Raw genomic sequence first — 20,494 nt, forward strand, 5'->3', positions numbered from 1 at the left:
CCGGCCACACTAGTCGAAATCCCCTCCTTAGGAACTTGGGATGGTGCACAGCCGCCTCCTCCTCGCCAGCTAGTGGCCCAGAAACGGACGATGGTGACACTGATACTTCAGTTCTTTACATGAGGCTTCTAGCAAATACGGGCCACAGTTTTCTCTTCCCAAGCTATCTTGGCACCTTGCTACTCTCTCCCTTAGACCTCTGTCACCTTGCACATTTATACAGACTGGTTCCACAAAACACTTTTTAAATGTGCATTTCTTTAATTTTTAAAAATATATACAGGAAAAGCCATGTGTTTTACATAGGAATACACAGATTAACAACACATTTCTTAGTTTTCCAAAACTCTGTATTATATCAGTCTGAAATTTAGAAATTAAATATATCAGAATTTTTTAAGTTAAAATGAAATCCCTGAAAACTACTGGATATGCTGGACTTTTTCTACAAATGAATAGAGAATATGAATATGGTTTGTGTTAAATAAGGTTTATTATTAGCTTTATTGCCTAGTCTCTACGATGCAACTTTATTGTGCCTTTGCAAACAGGATACATTTTTTTTTTAAAAAAACTGATCAAAATTTTCCATACATATAGCTCTATATGATAGATTACAGTGCAACACTATTCTTGTTACGTAATTATAGAAACACTACAGAACCCAAGAACACAGGGTAAGCAAAAAGAAATACAATCCTGAGCCATCTGAACAAGATGATTTGATGAATCCTTTTAGAGCAAATTTAGAAAACACAGAAGTGGGAAAAAAACCACACACGACACTGCTGTCACGAGCAAAACCAGGCAGACACCTGGTCCCCCCCACACGCACGCACACACGCACACACACGCCGTGTTCTTCTCCTGCTTCCCGCCCATCCCGTACATTCCATCCCAGCCTTTCCCGAAAGATCAGGCACTAAATCCTAGTGAAGCCCACATCTGCCTGGCTGGAGAATATTAAGTGACCCTACAATAAGTGTGCAGGTACTCATCCATAACATGAGACAAAGCATGGGCTCTAAGCCAATTCCAGCTGCTCCTGCCTCTTTGGAAGTAACTGGAACATATGTTCACTACACTGGAAACCACGTGGGAAATGTCCCGAAAACAAAATTTTCTCTTCCTATGTCTTGAAGTAAAATGACCCTAAAAGTAATTGCCTCATCTGCTATTAAAATACATTTGTCATTCTGCCTATTTTTGGTATCTATTTAATTACAGTTCAGTAAGAACAGTTCATGAAGCTTGTACCTGTTTATGGTAAACACTGTCAATGGCACCACATAAAGCTGCCACAGCTGGACAGGCCCACGCAGCACAAACCTCACGCGTGTTCCTTGCTGACCTTCCCTCGAGACCACAGCACTCCAGTGTTACCAAAGACAATGTACACAGAGTTAAGTGATGACAGGTATTTGGTCTGTGTCCTCACTTTACATGTCTTAGTGATGAAACTAACCAAACCGTGCCTCCACCCTTCCCTGAAAATAACCTGAGTCAGCTGACTAACCAGACCGACCAGCTCGGCTATCAGTCCACTTAATCAGAGGTTGAGCTGGAAAACCAGAGGGCTAATGAAGTCCACCGGCAGTTTGTCTTGTGCAGATAACCAAGAGTTCTTGGTTTTTGCAATATCCACTGCCCCACGGCTGAAACCACCAAGGTGGCAATAACTCACAGCATAAAGAATGCTGACCTTACGCTGCGGAGACCGTGAGACCACCTGGAGAGAAAAGAGGATCCTCTTTCCCACAGTTCAGTGTGGGGTTTAGTGTCTGTACACGTTAGCTGCTACAGAAAAATCCAAAGACTGAATTCATAACTTTCTTATTTTCAACTAAATGCTCACACACTCAAAAAATACTCACACATCCTATGAATATGAGGTGGCCCTTTTCTTTAAAATTTTTAAAATTAAGAGGCACCAATACCCGTTCATTTATGTATAGAAATTTCATATAATCACCACTAAAACAAGAGAAATGGCATCTGTGATAATCACACAGAGGAGAAAAAGATCGAAAGACAACCTTAGCCGCAGATGTTTCGGATGAGTCAGAACCTAAGGATTTGACAATAAAGTTTTAATGGTTTAGCATAGTCCCATGGCCTTTGTCCACAGCTGATACATGGAAATGGTTCCCAAAGAAAACTAAGAAACCATTCTGAAATTCTGCTTTCAGTTGACTGTAAAAACCTTGGCTGTATCATGACCTTTTACAAGGGGAGGCAAAGACAGACATACGGCACCTTCCCGCACTGCTGAAGGAGCATCAGTGACGACACGGTCCTAACCATCTGCCAAGGTGTTCCTACAACAGGAAGGACAGTAGGTTGTATTTCAGCATCTTTGGTTAAGGTCTGGCCCTTCAAATCCATCTCTCCTTCACCTTTAGTCTCCAAAGAATTTTCAGCCCATGCACTTAAAGAATGTCAAATGATGCCATTTTCCGTATTGTCAGATCAACAGAATTTCAATTTTTTGGCCCTAACCCTGTCTGACTGGACAACAGGGACCTTTGCAGAGGAAGGTGTAAAATCAAATGCTTCAGGTAAAGCATATTCTTTAACTGTTCATGTTCAGTTAAAGGAAGATTCATGAGCTACACAGAAAACTGTCAACAGGATTCCCACACTGGGAAAGGGACAAAGCAGCTCTGGCTTGGTCCTTGGAAGTGGCCTGAGCAAACTGGGTCAAGTGTCTGGCCTGAAAATATCATCACCAGCCTCTACCTAGAGCAAGGTCTGTACTGTGCAAACCTTATGTGAAAGCTAAATGTTGTGTAGGTGTTTATGTGATAAAATTAGAATAAAGCTAAATTTGGTGTAGGGAGAAAAGGGTAAAAAAGACGACACTCTGGGTTGTAATTCAAAGGGAAAAAAAAAATATACACTAAAACAGGTTTTATACAATCAGCCAAAGTATTGCCTGGAATTCTCTATCTTCTCTTTCGGAGGCCAAGGAGCTTCCCTATGCCCTCTTCCTCCACTGCTTTAGTGGAGAGGAAGAGAACTTTATAGAAGGTTCCAACTGTGAAGCAGGAACATGGGGCAGGTCTGTGAGGTCAGACTGAGGACGGACAAAGCCAAGCACTAGGAACCAGGCCAATCAAGATTCCTGGCTCACTCACACAGCACACAGCAGCCCTCAACTGAAGCCTGGCCACACACAGCAACACCTTTTCTTTCACAAATGAATCACAGCTCTCCCAAGTCAACATTTCAGGATAAACCATTCAGGCTGGTAAACTCTTGCAAATGCTGCCAATTTCCAATGAGCTTAGCACCAAATCTGTTATACCCCTCCCCCCCACAAAGTCAATCTGTAGTTTAAAATGTGAAATGTCAACTTCTCTTTGTTTCTGTGTTTTCGTCCTTCTTCGTTTTCTCACGAAGGTTTTCTTATGTTGATGTTCCATTCCATGTCAGATGAAATAAAAGTTTTAAAATATTTGGTGATTTCTGTATAATATTCTTCTCATAAGGAAGCAACCTCATGAATTTAAGTCAGAATTATGTCCACAGAAGTCTTTTCCATGTAGTTCATCATACAGAGAAAGACTCTTACACATGGCTATTTCTGGACAGTGCATTAAACAAAGATACCTTACGAGAGAAAAGATCATTATCTGTATCCATTAGAACAATATACAGATTCACAGTCAATGAGATGATACACCTTGCAGAAGAGAGGCATTGAATATAACAGTATACTATTCAAATACAAAAACAGCAATAAACATATTTTGCACTACAGAAAATTGGCTAGCTTCTAACTTTAAGGATTTAAAGTGATGAGACGGGTAACTGCGTTTTAGGACTGGAACATGCTTCTTGCCTTCCAGATACACAATGTTTGATGCTGGTGCACACACACACATACAACACTGTGTCTGCAATGATATGCAAATGCAATAGACAGCCAAGTCCTGAAGGCAGGTTTCAGAGGATAGTGCTACCAAGACCAAGAGAGCGAAGAGCAACTTAAGAACACTTCTAACTTCAGAATTTCATTTTATTGAACACACTTTTAAAACAAGCACCTCTTAGCAATAAAAGCAAAGAAACAATAGTACTCATTCCAACTCTGGTCTAGCGGAAGACTTGTCACACCAACCTGCCAAATTTCTGATGCAGTTTTAAACAGGCAGCCACTGGGGCTACAAAGAGAGCTCAAATGCAGGAGGTGCTGACTGCTCAGTGAAGAGCTGGAGCAGAGGAAAACAGCAAAAAGCAAATTCGGAATCTATCACAGCTTTCTTCCTTAAGCAAAGAAAAATGCAAAATTAGTTTTATAACCACAATTCCATTTATCAAACTTTTTCTGGATAATTTTCATTTAATTATGTATACATAACAGGAAATAAAACGTGTCCACAAATTTCTCAAAGCTTACAATTATCAAGAAAATGACAAAAGTAAAAGCAGGAGAAATATCAAACACATGACGGGAGGTCAATTTCTGGTTCTGCTCTTAAAAAGTAAAAAAATTACCATGTAGTTAAGTACAAAAACCTGCATTGAATGACGACTGCTGGTGTATTTACTTGATCAGAAACGAAGACCAAGAATGTAATAAAGCCCTATGATAATATTCATCTGGAGCACTCCCCTCAGTGTGTGTACACTAAAACGTTGGCAAAGTTTCTGAAGCATTAGCTTATATAAACACGGGAGTCCTTGGTTAGCTGCTTTAAATGGAACGTTCTCTTCTGAAATGCTCCCACAATTCAGTTTCACTTACAAATTGCAAACTAAAGGTATTTCTTCAAAAAAAAATCTGTTTGGCATCTCCTGGGCTTTGTTCCATTGGGCAATATGGACACTTTAATCTAAAGACAAGGGGAAAAAAAAAAAAAAAAAAAAAACCAAATCAAGGAACAGGATCAGTACCAAGCATTCAATTTTCATCTAGTTATAGAATATCTTTAACAATCTCACACACACACATACTTCTGTGTGTCTGTATTTTGCTTTGAGAATTAACTGAACTTTCCTTTAATATAACTGCCAGTCTCTGAAAGGTCACAGATAAATACTACCCAAGTCAGATCCTGAACTGCAAAGCCCTTCTTTCAGTGGAAATCAGTGAAAAGTGTTTTGTAAAAATTTTCTCAAAATTTGCTTTTGGGGTCTCGAAGTAAATCCAACCTCTCTTCTCCAAAGGCTTAGGCTGTACGTGTGTCAGAATCCACTCAAGGGCAGCAAGTGTGACTGCAGCTGCCAAGCTCACACCAACAACGGCCTGCAATGGCCCTGGAGCAGCGCACCAGCCAGCACGGTGTGAACCAAGGCCAGTGACTGGGCTTCTAGATGGTTACCGTCCCTCTGCACTACCAGGGCTGCTGCAGACTATGGGAAGGGCACAGGCAGCTTCTTTAACAAGCCAGGGCTTCTCATAAAAGAAGGACCTTACCATAAGAAGGTCTGAAATGAACTCCAACAAAAACTTACCTAGCTCTCTAAGCTAGGAATACTGGAAAAAGTCTTCTGAAACTTTTGAGTGTATCATTTATAAAAATTACAAATGTACATGCCCTTTGAATTGCAATTTTAATTCTACAAATGTATACATCAAGGACAGATAAGGCCATTCACTTAAGCACTGTTTATAGAAGCAAAAAAATGGCAACATAAAAGCTCACCAATAGGGAACTGGTTAAATAAATTATCACATTTCCACATGGTAGAATACTCTGCAGCTTTTAAAAAAAGCATGGGGACTCTTCCTGCAGCATATAAAAAGACCTCCAAGACACAGCACTAAATGAGAAAAGCAAAGCGCAGAACAGCGTACAGTACTCCACGTTTGTGTAAAAAACAAGGGACAATGCATCACCTACTCCATGAAATCACTCTGTAAAAACTGGAGTCCTGGTGGTGCAGTGTTCAAGCGTTTGGCTGCTAAACAAAAGGCTGGCAGTTCAAATCTACCCACTGCTCCTTGGAAACCCTATGGGGCAGTTCTACTCTGTCCTATAGGGTCACTATGAGTCAGAATTGACTTGACGGCAGTGGGTTTGGTTTTGGTTTATGTAAAAGCTAATGGCCAGGAAAGGCTTCCACCTATTATGATAAAAAGGTCATGCTTATAAATCTAATCACCAAATCCAGGAATAAATTATAAAGACCGACAAAAGATCAGATCCTACCCACTATGCCAAATGAATAGTTGAGAAATCTGTCTACTTCTAAATCTAGCTATATTTACCTATCCTCATTACTTCTTATCTTCCCACAAAGTTCTAAAAGAAAAGTTTTTAGTAACATTTAAAGTCAGACACTTACTTGCTACCATTAAACATTTTATTCAGGGCATCTCTTGATATAATATGACCACAGACCAATTTCATGGGTGGGTTGTTATCTGTTGTTTGTTGACGAAGAATGGGACAGGCAAATATAGAGTGATACCAGCACTTTTTACCAAGGTCCACTTCAATCTGTTAGAAAAAAAAAAAAAAAAGTAAAAAAGGCTGAAGCTGTATTTCAGGAAGGCATCCACATGTTACAATACACTTTCTGTAGCAAAGAACATTTATCAAATCTACTAACCTGAATGTAATTTTATACAGTACTCTTCTAACTCAAAGATGGGTAAGATACGGATTCAGTGTTACTACTTCATGATCCAAAATTATTTACTGCATTGCTTTTCAGACCAAATTCTGAGGTCTGAGAGTCAGACTCAAAAAGGCAAGGCAATGCTGTAGCAGTCAAATCCTCTTCAGAATTAGTCAGAATATACCTATGCACAAAACCCACTAGAGACCTTGGGACTGTTTTGTAGCACACTTAGCTAGATGATAAAATTCGGGATAACAATTCTTTTAAAGCCAGACTGGAACGGTTGACCTGTGTGAGCTGCAGATCAGAGTTTCCCATCTGATGGTCCAGAGAAATCACCTGCAGCAAGGGCTAAGCCTGTACAGCGGAGCCACCCATGGCACCGTGTAAGGCGTGTCCCTTTGCAGCAAACGAAACAACACGAAGAAATAAAATCACCCAGCACAGTGGCTGGCACATGACAGAGGCTCCGCAAATGTCAGTTCCAGGTTTTCTTTTTCTTCTAAATCTAAATGGCTGTCAACACAAAAGCCCAAATTCCTTCAAGAAAATTGACGAAGTGGAACAATAATCCTGAGAAAAGATCATCACAGATCATCACCTCCCACTGCTTCTTTAGCCTGACACAAAAGCTTTAGGTGACCACTCTGTTCTGGTGTGCAGGTGTCAAAGACGCTCACAGCGTAACCTGGAAGTTGTCAGATCCTTGTGAGCACCTGCCCCAGTGAGTGAAGTGAAGGCTCCAGCTCTGCTCACGCGTGAATGTGCAACAGCTGAGCAGGGGGGCCACATGCAGGGCTGGGAACACAGCTGCACTTTTCATCAAAAGAAAAAGGTTTCTGATAGGAAGCTGGGGCAACCAACTGACTGGTTACCAGCTGGAAGAACAAGGTAATTGCAGATAAACCTGTGCATAGGCATGGCAGCGAGAAAACAAAAAGGCAAATACACGTGTGTCTGTGACAGGCCCCTGACAAGAACAATGGTAACAGGAGTTTTAGATCTGCTGTCAGAGGCCTGCTGGAAAGGCAGAATTTTAACATGCAATGACCTTTGCCACGCCATGTTATAACTGTACAATGTCAGCCCAGTGTACTGGGTACCTGCTATGTGGCCCGTAATATTCTCAGCATACCTATGCTGTCTCTACCCTTTAACATAAAGAGAAATACGGCCCCCATCTGAGAGATGAGCAGACTTGTGGAGAGAAGCTACAGAGTGGGCAAGTGACAGAGCTGTATCACAGCCACAGCGCTTTCCATTACAGCAGTGGACACACAGCCAAGTGGCCACCTGACGATCTCTGGTGTCAAAGGAACAAACTCAATTGTAACACTTAAGTCCTTACTTTAATTGGTATTAGAAAAATATAACCACTGCAAACTCATGATTTCATAAATACAATAAAACTAAATTCAATTAAACTGACTCACTGCTTTTATATTAAAAAAAAAAACAAAAAACATAATATGAGTGGTCTGTGGACGCTGCAGAACGCACTGCGTGCTACAATACACACAAGCCTCCCTGCTCCCGACGTATACAGATGTGTCAGTCCCTGGATGACGCAAACAGTCAACGTGCTTGGCTGCTAAACAGACGTCCGAGTTCACTCAGAGCCACCTTGGAAGAAAAGCCTAGTGATCTACTTCCGAAAAATGAGCCACAGAACACCCTATGAAGCACAGTTCTACTATGACACCGGTGGGGTCGCCATGAATTGGAATCGACTCAATGGCAACTAATACTAGTGTGTGTGTGTGTCTATGTGTATATACATGTATATATGTATAAGAACCCCTGTCAAAAGGCTACAACAGTGTTTCCTAGTTAAAAGGCAAGACAGGTACCGTAAACCCTTAACATCCACGTTCTTCTAACAGCAGGAAAGGCAAAGAGCCGACAGAAAATTGCACTTACAGGTAATTCATCTTTCTGGTTCCACACTCCAGTGCACTGCCTCTGTTCGATCACGGCTTTGATATTAATTAAAGCTGGCAGCGCCACACAGCCTGCTGAGAAACTGAGAGAGCAGAAGCGTCAAGGCCGGACGAGGTGGCAGACCGTTTGGTCCAAGGAGACGTCAGTTCCCACACTCCACGTGCTCATGGCCCCGACCACTGGGCACAGCACAGACCCCTCTGCTTTGCCAAAAGCAAACCCAACCATTTCCACTACAAGAAAATTAACTTGTTTTCCGTCTCCCCTGCCCAGGCCCACTGGTATGTTTCCTGTAGATACTGAAAAACAACCCCCATTTTAAAAAAAAACAACAAAACTAACTTCACTAAATAAATCTCACCAATACGGGAGAAATTAGTCTATACTGTAATTTCTTAATAAAAATATTTAGATAATAATTACATATTCAGTATGGCTTTACCACAAAAAAAAAATACAAACATCATTTTTATTTTTAATATTAACTAAAACTGCCATTTTTCCAGTAGGGTGCTTACTTGAAGCTTAATTCCTCAGTAATTAGAAAAATAAACAGTTCTATACATAAAAAAAGGATGAGGAGCTGCATCCACTGTTGAAAGGGAGACTCCACCACTCAATGAAAGAAGCAGGAAACATGTGATTGGAATAAGCAAGGATGGGAAATAACTATTGTTTTTCCAAATACGGTGGCTTTAGCATCAAGTCTGAAAGGGAAGAGATGTTCTTACATAGAATTTGTAGTGAAATGAGTTCCTTTATGTGGCCTTTTGCCTTGGCTCTTTGGAAACACAGTTTTTTGAGAGATTCTTCCCCTAAGCCCTGAGGAGTTACCTATGCCCTAGTTTTGTAACCCAGAGTTTAACCAGGATGATTGACATTTCTCCTGGGTAAGCTGTAAACAACTTGTGGTTTGATACTTTTTGTCAGGCCCTGGGCTGCAGCCTACCTGATTGGTATGCACTTTGCAGGGATTGGTCAACAGACCATGCAAACGAAGTATCTGTAGCCTACTGTGCAAATGAAGTGCCTGTGGGCTACCAAGAGGGGATTGGTCAGTTTATGGTCCTGGTGGGAGGGCTGTGTCTTGAAACTGATGAGGAGTTTGTGTATATAAGCAACTAACCCCACCGAGGTTTTAGAGACAGAAAGAACCAGGACGAGAAGCAGCAGGAAGAAGCAAAAAGAAAGAAGAGAGAACAGAGAGAGAGAGAGGAGGCAAGGAACCCCCTAAAACAGCTGTAACACGGGTCAAGGACTGTAACAGTGAAGACAGTGAGAGGCCCAGAAGGGGCACAGAGGCAGAGTCAGTGGCGACAGGGCCGGAAGGGGTCCAGTGGCAGAGATGGTGGTGACAGACGGCAGGGCCAAGAGGAACCTGTCCTGTTGGGGGCCGACAGGTGCCTGTCCGGAGAGGGCTGAGAGGAGGCCTGCACAGCCGAGAGGAGCTGAGAGAGCTTCCTGCACTGAAGATGAGAGACTGTCTACATGCTTCCTGACCCTGAGTTGTAGCCTGCTGACCCTGATCCTGAGTTATACCATTACCTCCTTAACCTCATAACCGTAAGTATGGTTTGTGAGTTCTGTGTGGCCACCGCAATGGATTATCAAACCCAGTAGAGAAGCAGAGTGCCATGGGAGGGAAAGCTGGTATCAGAATTGGTAAAAAAAAAAGGTTGGAGAGTGGAGGTATGTCTGACTTCCACCTCATAGGAATCAGCTTTGGGCTCACAGTGGTCATTATCTCCCCTGAAGTTAAACAGGTTCTGATGACACTACTACCACCACTCCCACCATTTTACAGAGTTCTTCATTGAACTGTACATATGACATAACACCTTTCCTATTACTTCTCTAACAGGCCATATGGCATCATACTTAAGTTTATATTCCTTAAAAAATGCATTCTAAGGCATATGATTACTAGAGTACTACTAATGATTACTAGAGTAGTACTAATCAAAATGTGGTAATTTTTAATGTTTCATCAAGTGAAACTAGCATTTTTTAAATTGCAAGTATGTGGTGGTGAGGAGTCCCACGAGTGCTGTGGAGTTTGGTACCACTGCCCCTACGTGTGCTAAAGGTCTAGCAGTTTTACCCACCATTGCTTTTCCCCATCTGTGCAAATGTCAACACAGTGGAAAAGGCTCTCAGGGACCCCCAGACTACACTTTGAAAACCGATGTCCTAAAACTATGTGTCACCGCCACGTATGAAGATCTCGTGAAAACCAACTGCATTCTGTTATCAAGGCACACCTGGAAACTCAGAATGACAAAGGTTCTCTCTGCGTCAAACATCAAGAAGCCAGCTAACAAGTTGAGAACTGACAATGTGGTGCGTATTTCCGTCACAAACAGTTGACTCCTGTACCTGACACTGAGAGGGGACTCCACGGAGAGCCCCAGGAGGGCACAGGCATCCCGTGTAAAGATGTCACAGATGTCAGCCCACTGGTTTGCGTCGAGCAGGTGAACATATGGTGAGTTCTCAATCCCTTGCCTCAGGTACACAAGGCTTCCCATCAAAACCTGAATGTCTGAACAAGAGAGGTGGCAATGAGGAGGTGTGACTAATCACACCTGAAACACAGCTTGCTTGCAGGTAGTAGGCTAAGAAAAGGCAGATATACTCTCAAGTGCTATAGCCTAAAACAATTAACTATGTCTTTTAAAATTCTGGTCACTAGGTTTGAATTCTCTCCCCACCCCAAATTAAAAAAAAAAAAAAAAAATGGAAAGAAAGTGGAAGAAAAGGAAAGCACTAAATGCTGAACTTACAGTTTTTATTCTTACACACAGAGTAGTATGATTACCATCATCTAGAAGGGTAAAAACTAGGTCACAAACAGAACCATCACATATCCTTGGCTGTAGACCATACTGACACCTGGAGCTGGCGGCTGCCACCCTGGCTCAGACACTTAGCTGTGGCTCTCTCCTGTCTCCTCTGAGTTTAATGTGGAATCTCAAATACCTGCAGTGTCTCTAACTCTTCATTTAAAAGGGTTTAATGTTTTACTTTGTTCTAGAGCCAGTCAGAGCTTTTCTGTAAGTGACTGTCATCTACAACTGTTTTCGTTTATTAGCAAAGAATGTATCTGGTCTGGTAAAGATAAACTTAAATTCCAGGAGTGGCTATAGCCTGATTTGAAACATTGAAAACATCTGAGTCCAGACTCACCTTTTTGATGATTTAGGGCAAATGGCTGAAAATTTTTAGCATATTGTAATGCCTCTCGCTGATTTGTAGTTCCACCCATTAACAAGCTAATAAAATACAGTCTATGTAGCTTAAATTCCAAGGAGCTGTTCTGGGCTATGAGCATTTCTCGGTTTGATACTGCCCATCTACAGAAAAAGCACAAAGGCGGAAAAATATTTTAAAAACAATTAAGAGCAAAAAAACACAATAATATCAAGAGCATAGGCAAAGTGTTTTCAAAACTGTTTGAAGCTCAGTAGCAAGGAAAAAGAGGTGGGTCTGCCATCCTGAGGATGTCTTTGGTAACGTCAGTCCACAGGCCCAGAGACTTTGTAGAGAAAGTAGACGTAACGCCAGCTACACCTACAAAGGCCCTTCAGCCAGTGAAAGAAGGAAAAAACATTAAGTTAGATAATAATTACATATTTAGTATGGTTTTAAACCAAGACATAGAACAACTCTGTTGTGGCACATGATCTATTTAGAACTGCACAAGGCCACACTTTCAAACAGGTGTCAGCCATGAGAGTCACTATTAAATTCCCTGGATCCACTACTCTTTTCCTGTTAACTGGCCTGTTTACGAATGAATCAGAGATTCTGAAGGGGAACTATTTATTTTAAACTTTTGTTCCATACGTGATTCTGTGCTATTCACTTTGGGATTAAAAACCGTAAACATAGCGATTTCCCTTCAAGGTACCTTCAGTCTAATTGGGCAGCTAAAGCTACAGAAATATCCAACAGTATATCATGACAAAATGATTTGTACAGACATGGAGGGAAAAAACAATAGTCACAGCTCTGAATGCTCTAAATCTCAGTGACTCAGGCCCCTATGGTACAAAAATGTGGGATTACCAATCTTAGCTGGGACTACCAGGTCAGGCCAGCACTAACGTGGAAAAGTACACCAAATGGCTGTTAAAGCCACAATCAAGCATAAAGAAGTGTTACTTTATTTCTCTAAACGAATTAAGATGTAGACGCCGTTAGTATCCTGTTCTTCTGTACCTGGACAAACATCTCCCACCTAACCCAATTCTCCAAGGACCACTAGAATCTGAACTGGGCATGAAGACGAACTCTGAATAACTCTAATCCCAAAAAAGACCTGTCTCTTCATTTGACAACCATCATAACCACCTGCCTTAACTAATCCTTGGAGTCTGGGCGCCAACGCACAGCAGCTTTATCCATGCTGGCAGTGTCCCCAGGTAGTTTATCATTAATCAGTTCATGGCAACTTGACAAACATGATGAAACCAGCCTCTCCTGGCAGGAAGGGTCTTCTTCAGTCTCCCTGTAACTACCATTTTCTTTAAATGAGGCAACTAACTTCAATGCTCTGGCCTGCATGTTGGCCAAACCGATCGGTTTTTTAAAATTTTTTTTTTAACAGTTTTCAATCCAAAGTAAAAGTAAACATTCCATGTAAACCACAGGCAGCTTTCTGTGCCTAGTTTACTTTAAACTAAGAGATGCTGGAAGTGGCATTACCTTGTTTTTCATATTCAATACGTTCGGTGCCAAAGCTTCACGCAGACCTAGGTCTCGTCCTAGCTTTGCTTGCTGTCACCATTTTCAAATCTTCTAATCACATCAGAGTTCACTTCCAGCAACATCCCTTGTTGCTTTGCTGCACTTTCATCTTTGTTAACCAATTCCCTCTCTCGATTATTCATTTTTATAAAAATCACAGGGGTTTACCACTGGGAGATGAACAAGCAAAACAACTCCACGCTTTGCTTCCTGTGTGTGGGCTGATGAACTGAGGCAGTGATCAGTGACTGACAGACTTTGAAAGAAGTGACGTGACTGGTTACAACTGTGATGCACATCTGTTATTTGTGCAGTGACTTGTGGACTGAAGAGTGTCAGAAAAGTTAGTATTGTATGCAACTACTCACAGCTCATATACTGTGGTAACTGGAATCTGGTAAGTGTTGTTGAGGGACTGGCCTCATTAAAAAAACCATAGTAACTGAACTTGGTGCCTACTAGAACTGTGCTCAGTGACGACTGCCCACGGGGTTAATAGAGAAGTCACATAGGAGGGCAGAACACAGAGATCTCAGAGGTGAGAAGTTACTTTATAAAGACAAGGAAGGCCCAGGGTGGCACAATGGAGAAAGATGTAAGTTAGAGAAACTGAGCGAGTTGGTTTGTCTATGGCCCACTCTCCTGAAGAATCAAAAAGAAAAGAGATTCTATTTCTCATCAAGTCCCCTACCCCTCCAGGGAAGGCTGGGCTGGAAAACCAAGGGGTCTGTGCCAAGAGGGTAAGTTATATAAAACTGGGTGAAGAAAACAGTGGTTGGCTAATGGGATAAACTAGAGGCATTTTTCATGGGGTGCAGAGTTAAAGGAGGGAAAAAAAGGCTTGATGAGAATAGAACTGAGGTGGAGAGAGGTGCAGGCCAAGAAGAACATGTAAACATATTCAGATAATCTAATCTAGTAACAGCACTGCCACTGATAGTGACGTGTCCAGGTGACTTAGAGCAGGCCCAGGCAGAAGATATATCCCCTCCACAAAATCAGAAGTTGTGATAGTATCCTCCCAACCCAGGCGCTAGCTAATTTTTTTGCAAAAGTAAAATCAAACATGGATTGAGTAGCTGAGAATAGGTTTTAAAATTTAAGGCTCAAGCTCAATTACCACATTTTCTGCAACTACCGTAACAACCTCTCCAACCACAGAATTTCAGATGTTCTTTATGTGAACCTCTCCTACGGCTCACCTCAATCTATTTGGTAGTAAAGTTTCTGGTCTCTTGAAGGCAGGCACTTTGTCTTGCTCATTGTGTTGCCTACTTTGAATGGAGTATAGTGATAAAGAGCACAGAGGTTAACAGGGACAAAGACATATGAACTTAAATCCTGGCTTGGCAGTGTGAATGTGGGCCATTCGTGACTTAATTCTCTAAAACCTGTTTCCTTACTGTAAGAAGGGACACTTCAAAGGGTTGTGGGCATTAAATGACAGGGTCAGGTAAAGCACTGACTACAAAGACTGGCATGAATAGGCATTCAATAATGTATGTTTATTGAATAGATGAACTCTGACGTAGTACTTCAAAGTCATGTTTTTAAGATAATAATTAAAAGCCAAGAGTTACTTGGTCACTTCCATGTAACACTTAGAGGCACTTTGATTTCTGTAGCATCAACTGTCCGGGAATATGACTAGCTGTATGTTCTGGTTAATCACCTTGAAAATTTTTTTTAAGTTTTCTTAGTTAGAAGTTCACACTAAATATCGAGATATATGATTCATTGAGCAGGGATAAGGGGTAGAAGACAGTCAACCTTAATCAACCTGATAACAACCAAATCCAAAGTCTACAAAGCACATGACAAAAATTTAGCTGCACCAAAAGCTAATGCCACCGCCTACACAGCACTGGAAGACATACGACCAAAAATAAACCAAATACGAGTTACTGAGATACTCAGGAATGGACGTATTCTGGATAATGGCATTTCTAACAGAAAACTTCTGATTTTTTTTTTAAATTAAAGCAAAACAAAGAAACAACTACCCCTATACTATACCATAGCCAGCTAGCTAACAACAGATACAGTTAAATCATAGCTTTACTGTGATTTTTTTTTTTTTTTAAATTTTGCTCCCAAATCCCCAGTGTGGGTCATGGAAGCAATGTCAGCTTTGAAACTATTCCTTGTTAGGATAAACACTGTAGACCAACAAAATGACACCCAGTAACATCACCAATGTCACAATGATCTCTGCTCACTGTCACCACGTTCTCCTAATAAAGAGACCTTTCAGGTCTCTTCCATAGAGACTCTAAAACAATACTACTTACTTAGGTGACTAAGTTAGAAGCAACCCACACCTATACAATTATCCAACAGAAAGAGTAAGCATTAATCACCCTGTCAGGCCTCTGAAAAGACTTGGTACATGACTAATCCATATTTAGAATTTCCTCATCATTCCAAAAATAATTAAAAACAAGATTTCACCTCCATAGTCAGCTGTTCTACCCCAGGAGTCTTACTGACAATATCAGTGTATTTATCTCCTCTCGGAATTTTGTCAGTCTGGGTGATACTGAAAAATATAAGTGCATTTTGCCAGTTCTTACAGCACACTCCTCTACAACCTTTCACAGTATTCCTAACGGCTTACAAATAATGTCTTTTTCTAGTCTTCTTTGGGACTAGACTCTTGGGGGTAAAAGCTGACTTTTAGGGGAATGAATGACGTTTATTTACCCCACAGGTGCAGACAGTGTGGCTACAGCACTAGGCTGGACATTATTAGCAACCAAATCAAAAAAGCTTTTTTAAAAAATTCAGAGAATGGCAGAAATGTCAAGAATCAAAGTTCAGCCAAAACGAGTTATCAGAACCCTATAACTGTGCTTTAAAAAAAAAAAAAACCCGCTGCTGTCGAGTTGATTCCAACTCATGGTGACTGAACATTTCATTTCTGAGATATTTTAAATGGTAATTTCTCAGACATGGATTGAGTCCACCACTGGAAGTATTAACATTTCACTCATCTCAGAGATGGTGTGACTCTTTGTCCTTCTCTTACGTGCTATTTAAAAAAGCACACAAATTATAGTATTATATTTCTGAATCCACTTAAAAAAAAAAACCAACTTTACACAAGGTTTTTGGCAATGCAGAGATCAGTACAAGTGCCTGACAGCTACATGGGGTGAAGAGGCCCCCATGTTAGACAGCACAGCTCTACCGGTTAGTGACTTTTTTTTAAAGTAATTAAATATGGCATTGGCTTATTTATTACCAAGATTCCTACAACAAAATCAAGAGATTTTAATCTCAGAACCTACTATACAGTCACAGTAGTCAAAACAGCTTGGTACCAGTACGATGACAAACACACAAGACCAATGGAATAGAATTGAGAATCCAGAAGTAAATCTATCCACCTGTGGGCAACTTATCTTCGACAAAGGGTCGAAGTTCATTAAAATGGGGAAGAGAAAGTCTCTTTAACAAATGGTGCTGGCAAAACTGGATATCCAATTGCAGAAAAATTAAACAAGATCCATACGTCATACCATAAACAAAAAACTAACTCAAAATGGATCAAGGACCTAAATGTAAAACCTAAAACTATAAAGATCATGGAAGAAAAAATAGGGACAACGCTAGGGGCCCTACTATATGGCATAAATAGAATACCAAACATAATTAAAAACGCACAAACAGCAGAAGATAAACTAGATAAGACTTCACCGAAAGACTAAAAAGAGAACCTACAGATTGGAAAAAAAAATTGGGGTATGACATATCCAACAAGGGCTCTAATCTCTAAAATTTATAGAAAACTTCAACACCTCAACAACAAAAAGACAAACAGCTCAATTAAAAAATGGGCAAAGGAAATGAACAGGCACTTCACCAAAGAAGACATTCAGGCAGCCAAAAAACACATGAAGAGATGCTTGTCATCAATAGCCATTAGAGAGATGCAAATCAACACTACAATGAGATACTATCTCATCCCGGCAGTAATGGCACTGATCAAAAAAACAGAAAACAACAAATGCTGGTGAGGTTGTAGAGAGATTGGAACTCTTACACACTGCTGGTGGGCACATAAAATACCACTCCTAGGTATATATCCTAGGAAACCAAGAACTGTGACAAGAAGAGACATATGCACACCCAAGTTCCCTGCAGCATTATTCACAATAGCAAAAAGATAGAAGCAACATATGTACCCATCAACAGATGAAATGAATAAACTGTGGTACATACACACAATGGAATACTACACAACATTAAATAATAATGACGAATCCGTGAAACATCTCACAACGTCGATGAACCTGGAGGACATAATGCTGAATGAAATAAGTCACTCACAAAAGGACAAATATTGCATGACTCTACTGTTAGAGAGGTACACAAGAATAAACGACAATGACAGTAAATATCATAACACACACAATCCTGCAACAATTTATGAGTGGATACACAGGTAGATATGTATGCTGAATAGCTGTAGGAGGGCGTAGGGGAGTACACCCATGTGCATATATAGGTTCGGCTGTGAATATTTCTACATATATATTTGTATGTGCAGCATGTATATTTATACATCTAATAAAGCACAGAGGGAGCATAGTCATGACACAATCTAGACATAACCAAACACCTTGAGGGGCTGAGTTACTGGGCTTGAAGGCTAAGGATCATAGTCTTGGGGGCTATCTAGGTCAATTGGTATAACATAGTTCCTGAAGACAATGTTCTACATCCTACTTTGGTAAGTAGCATCTGGGGTCTTAAAAGCTTGCAAGCAGCCATCTAAGATACAACTATTGGTCTCTTTCCATCTGAAGCAAAGGAGAGTGAAGAAAACCAAAGACTCAAGAAAACAATTAGTCCAAAGGACTAATGGACCACAGGAACCACAACCTCCACTAGCCCGAGGCCAGAAGAACTAGACGGTACCCGGCAACCACTTCCAACTGCTCTGACCAGGATTACAACAGAAGGTCTCAGTTGGGGGGGTGGGGGGAGGAAAAAAAGGAGAACAAAATTCAAATTCATAAAAAAGACCATGATTACTGTTCCAAGAAAGACTGGAAGAACCCCCGAGACTACGGCCCTTAGACACCCTTCCAACTTGCAACTGATGCCATTCCCGGAGATCACCCTTTTAGCCTATAAAATAAACAGTGACACCTGTGAGGAAAGTTCTCCTTACAATAATTATCTGCATGAGACCAAAAGGGAAACATCTGCCCAAAAGCAAAGATAAGAAGGCAAGAAAACCAGACAAATGGAAATGGGGAACTCACGGTGGTAACAGGGAGAGTGCTGACACACTGCAGGGACTGCAACCAATGTCATGGAACAATCTGTAAATAAACTACTGAATAGGAAACTAATTTGCTCTCCAAGCTTTCACCTAATGCACAATTTAAAAAAGTCAAGAGATTTTATAAACCTAAGTTAATAACAGACCAGCATTTTACAAGCACACACTGCAGTCTCCCTCCCTCTTTTCCATCGTGTGCTTCCCCCTCCTGACTAGCTTAGCTCCTTATCATTTTCAACAATCTCAGGGAGAGTTTACTTCAATTTTCCCTTTCTTTGTAAGAAGGTTCTCAGTTTCTCTACAGTCATGGTTTGCCCACTTCTTCCTGCAATGCTCAAGTTTGTGGAGAAGATGCATTTAAATAAGAGGTGGCCATATCTCTTTCTCCTGGGGGATACCTACTATCGTGAACTTCATATAAACTTTTCGCAGCAATCAATGTAAAACAAACAACAGAAAATGTGTTATCACTCCAAACATTTTTCCCTTCTGCCCTTCATATTCCATTGTGCTTTCTGTATCCTTTCCACTAGGCACCTCTTTCCATCTTCAGTTAGCTTCTCTTTAATAGAGGTGCCCTTGCTCTACCATACTCAGCACATAGGCAGACTGAGTTAAAAATGTATCCCTCAACTCTCCTATTCTGTCCTCTCAGAATTAAGATACATACTACCCCCACCCCTCACATCCAACTAAACAAAAACTCTGGAAAAACCCCAACTTGTTCAAACCTTGATTCCTTTTCTCCGCTGGCACAGCTATCAGCCTTGTTTCCCCTGTGGTTCTAGGTGGCCATTTAAAAACGCCCAAATCAGCAAGACTGCCCCACTAGTAAGAAGCCACAACTAAGAACAAGAAAATTGACACTACAGACTGCACAATCACTGTCACCCTCATTTCCAGTGACAGTTAATTCTCCATGATCAGGCGTCTCTGTCTGCTTGCTTCTGTTATCTTTGTTTTCCACTTATAAACGATTTCATTCTAGATTCTACAATTTCTCTAAGTTCAGCCAGCGTTTTCTATCCTTAGGACCACTGATCACACACACCACCAAGAAACCACAATGGCAGCGTCATCGCACACCCCTGCGTGGTTTTATTTCTACTCTCGCCTAATCATAGCGTAGTCACCTAAAAAAAAAAAAAAAAAAAGATAGTTCTGTATGTACTGATACAGGTAAATTTTCGAGCATTAAGTGAAAAAAGCGCAAGATGCAGAACAGTGTGTATAGTAGGCAACCATTTGTGCATAAAAAGTACATATACATATGTATTATGCATATCCCTAACGCACATAAGCTTGCAAATGCATGCGGTATCTCTGGAAAGATGCGTGAGAAAAAGGTCAACAGTTTTTGCCTATATGGAGGGAAACAGGATGATGGGAAGGAGACTTACTTTTCACAGCACGGCCTTTGCTGTATATCTTTTGATTTTTGTAACTTGTCCATGTATTACCTATTCAGATGACTGATACTGACATAAAATTCAAATACGGGTTTCATATAAAATAATGTTTTAAAAATGTAAACCTAAAAAGGAAGGTTAGCTAGCAATGGAAACCTAAAAAAGGAGTGACTGAGACAATCCAAGGACCACCTAAGGAAAAGGAGTCTTGGTCAATAAACTTTAAACTGTCCAATATCTTTGCAAGGCTACCTCCAATGTGAAGATAAAGGCATCAAGATATTTTAGCCTGAGAGCATTAAATATTTTCGAGAACAATCTCCTCTTGTTCTAATTCCATGCTCAGCAAGTTAGATTAAATTGTGCCTTACACGTGGATCTGAGCTAGTTTCAAAGCCATCAGTAGTCCAGACTGTACATATAATTTTATAATTGTTTACAGCTCAGGCCTACTCTTACATATTGGGGGAAAAAAAAAAAAAGACTTCCAAGACTGCAAGACTGCAAATCAGATCCTGGACAATGGCAA

The 20,494-nt window shown here is 40.8% G+C and overlaps 1 protein-coding gene across 3 annotated transcripts in view; it reads right to left on the reverse strand.

The window, feature by feature from the left end:
- Nucleotides 1–240: 240 nt before the first annotated feature.
- Nucleotides 241–20,494, reverse strand: part of RMND5A (required for meiotic nuclear division 5 homolog A) — a 69,482-nt gene continuing 49,228 nt past the window's right edge. For all 3 annotated transcript variants that reach the window (XM_004388228.2, XM_023742326.1, XM_023742325.1), the window contains exons 5-9: nucleotides 11,701–11,867; nucleotides 10,891–11,056; nucleotides 8,494–8,596; nucleotides 6,295–6,449; nucleotides 241–4,838 (exon numbers count right to left, since the gene is read on the reverse strand). In XM_004388228.2, the coding sequence (XP_004388285.1) occupies nucleotides 4,775–4,838; nucleotides 6,295–6,449; nucleotides 8,494–8,596; nucleotides 10,891–11,056; nucleotides 11,701–11,867 (655 nt within the window). In that variant the 3' untranslated portion in view covers nucleotides 241–4,774. The remainder of the gene's footprint in view (nucleotides 4,839–6,294; nucleotides 6,450–8,493; nucleotides 8,597–10,890; nucleotides 11,057–11,700; nucleotides 11,868–20,494) is intronic.

The sequence above is a fragment of the Trichechus manatus genome, unplaced genomic scaffold, assembly GCF_000243295.1.
Source record: "Trichechus manatus latirostris isolate Lorelei unplaced genomic scaffold, TriManLat1.0 scaffold00208, whole genome shotgun sequence".
Taxonomy (NCBI): domain Eukaryota; kingdom Metazoa; phylum Chordata; class Mammalia; order Sirenia; family Trichechidae; genus Trichechus; species Trichechus manatus.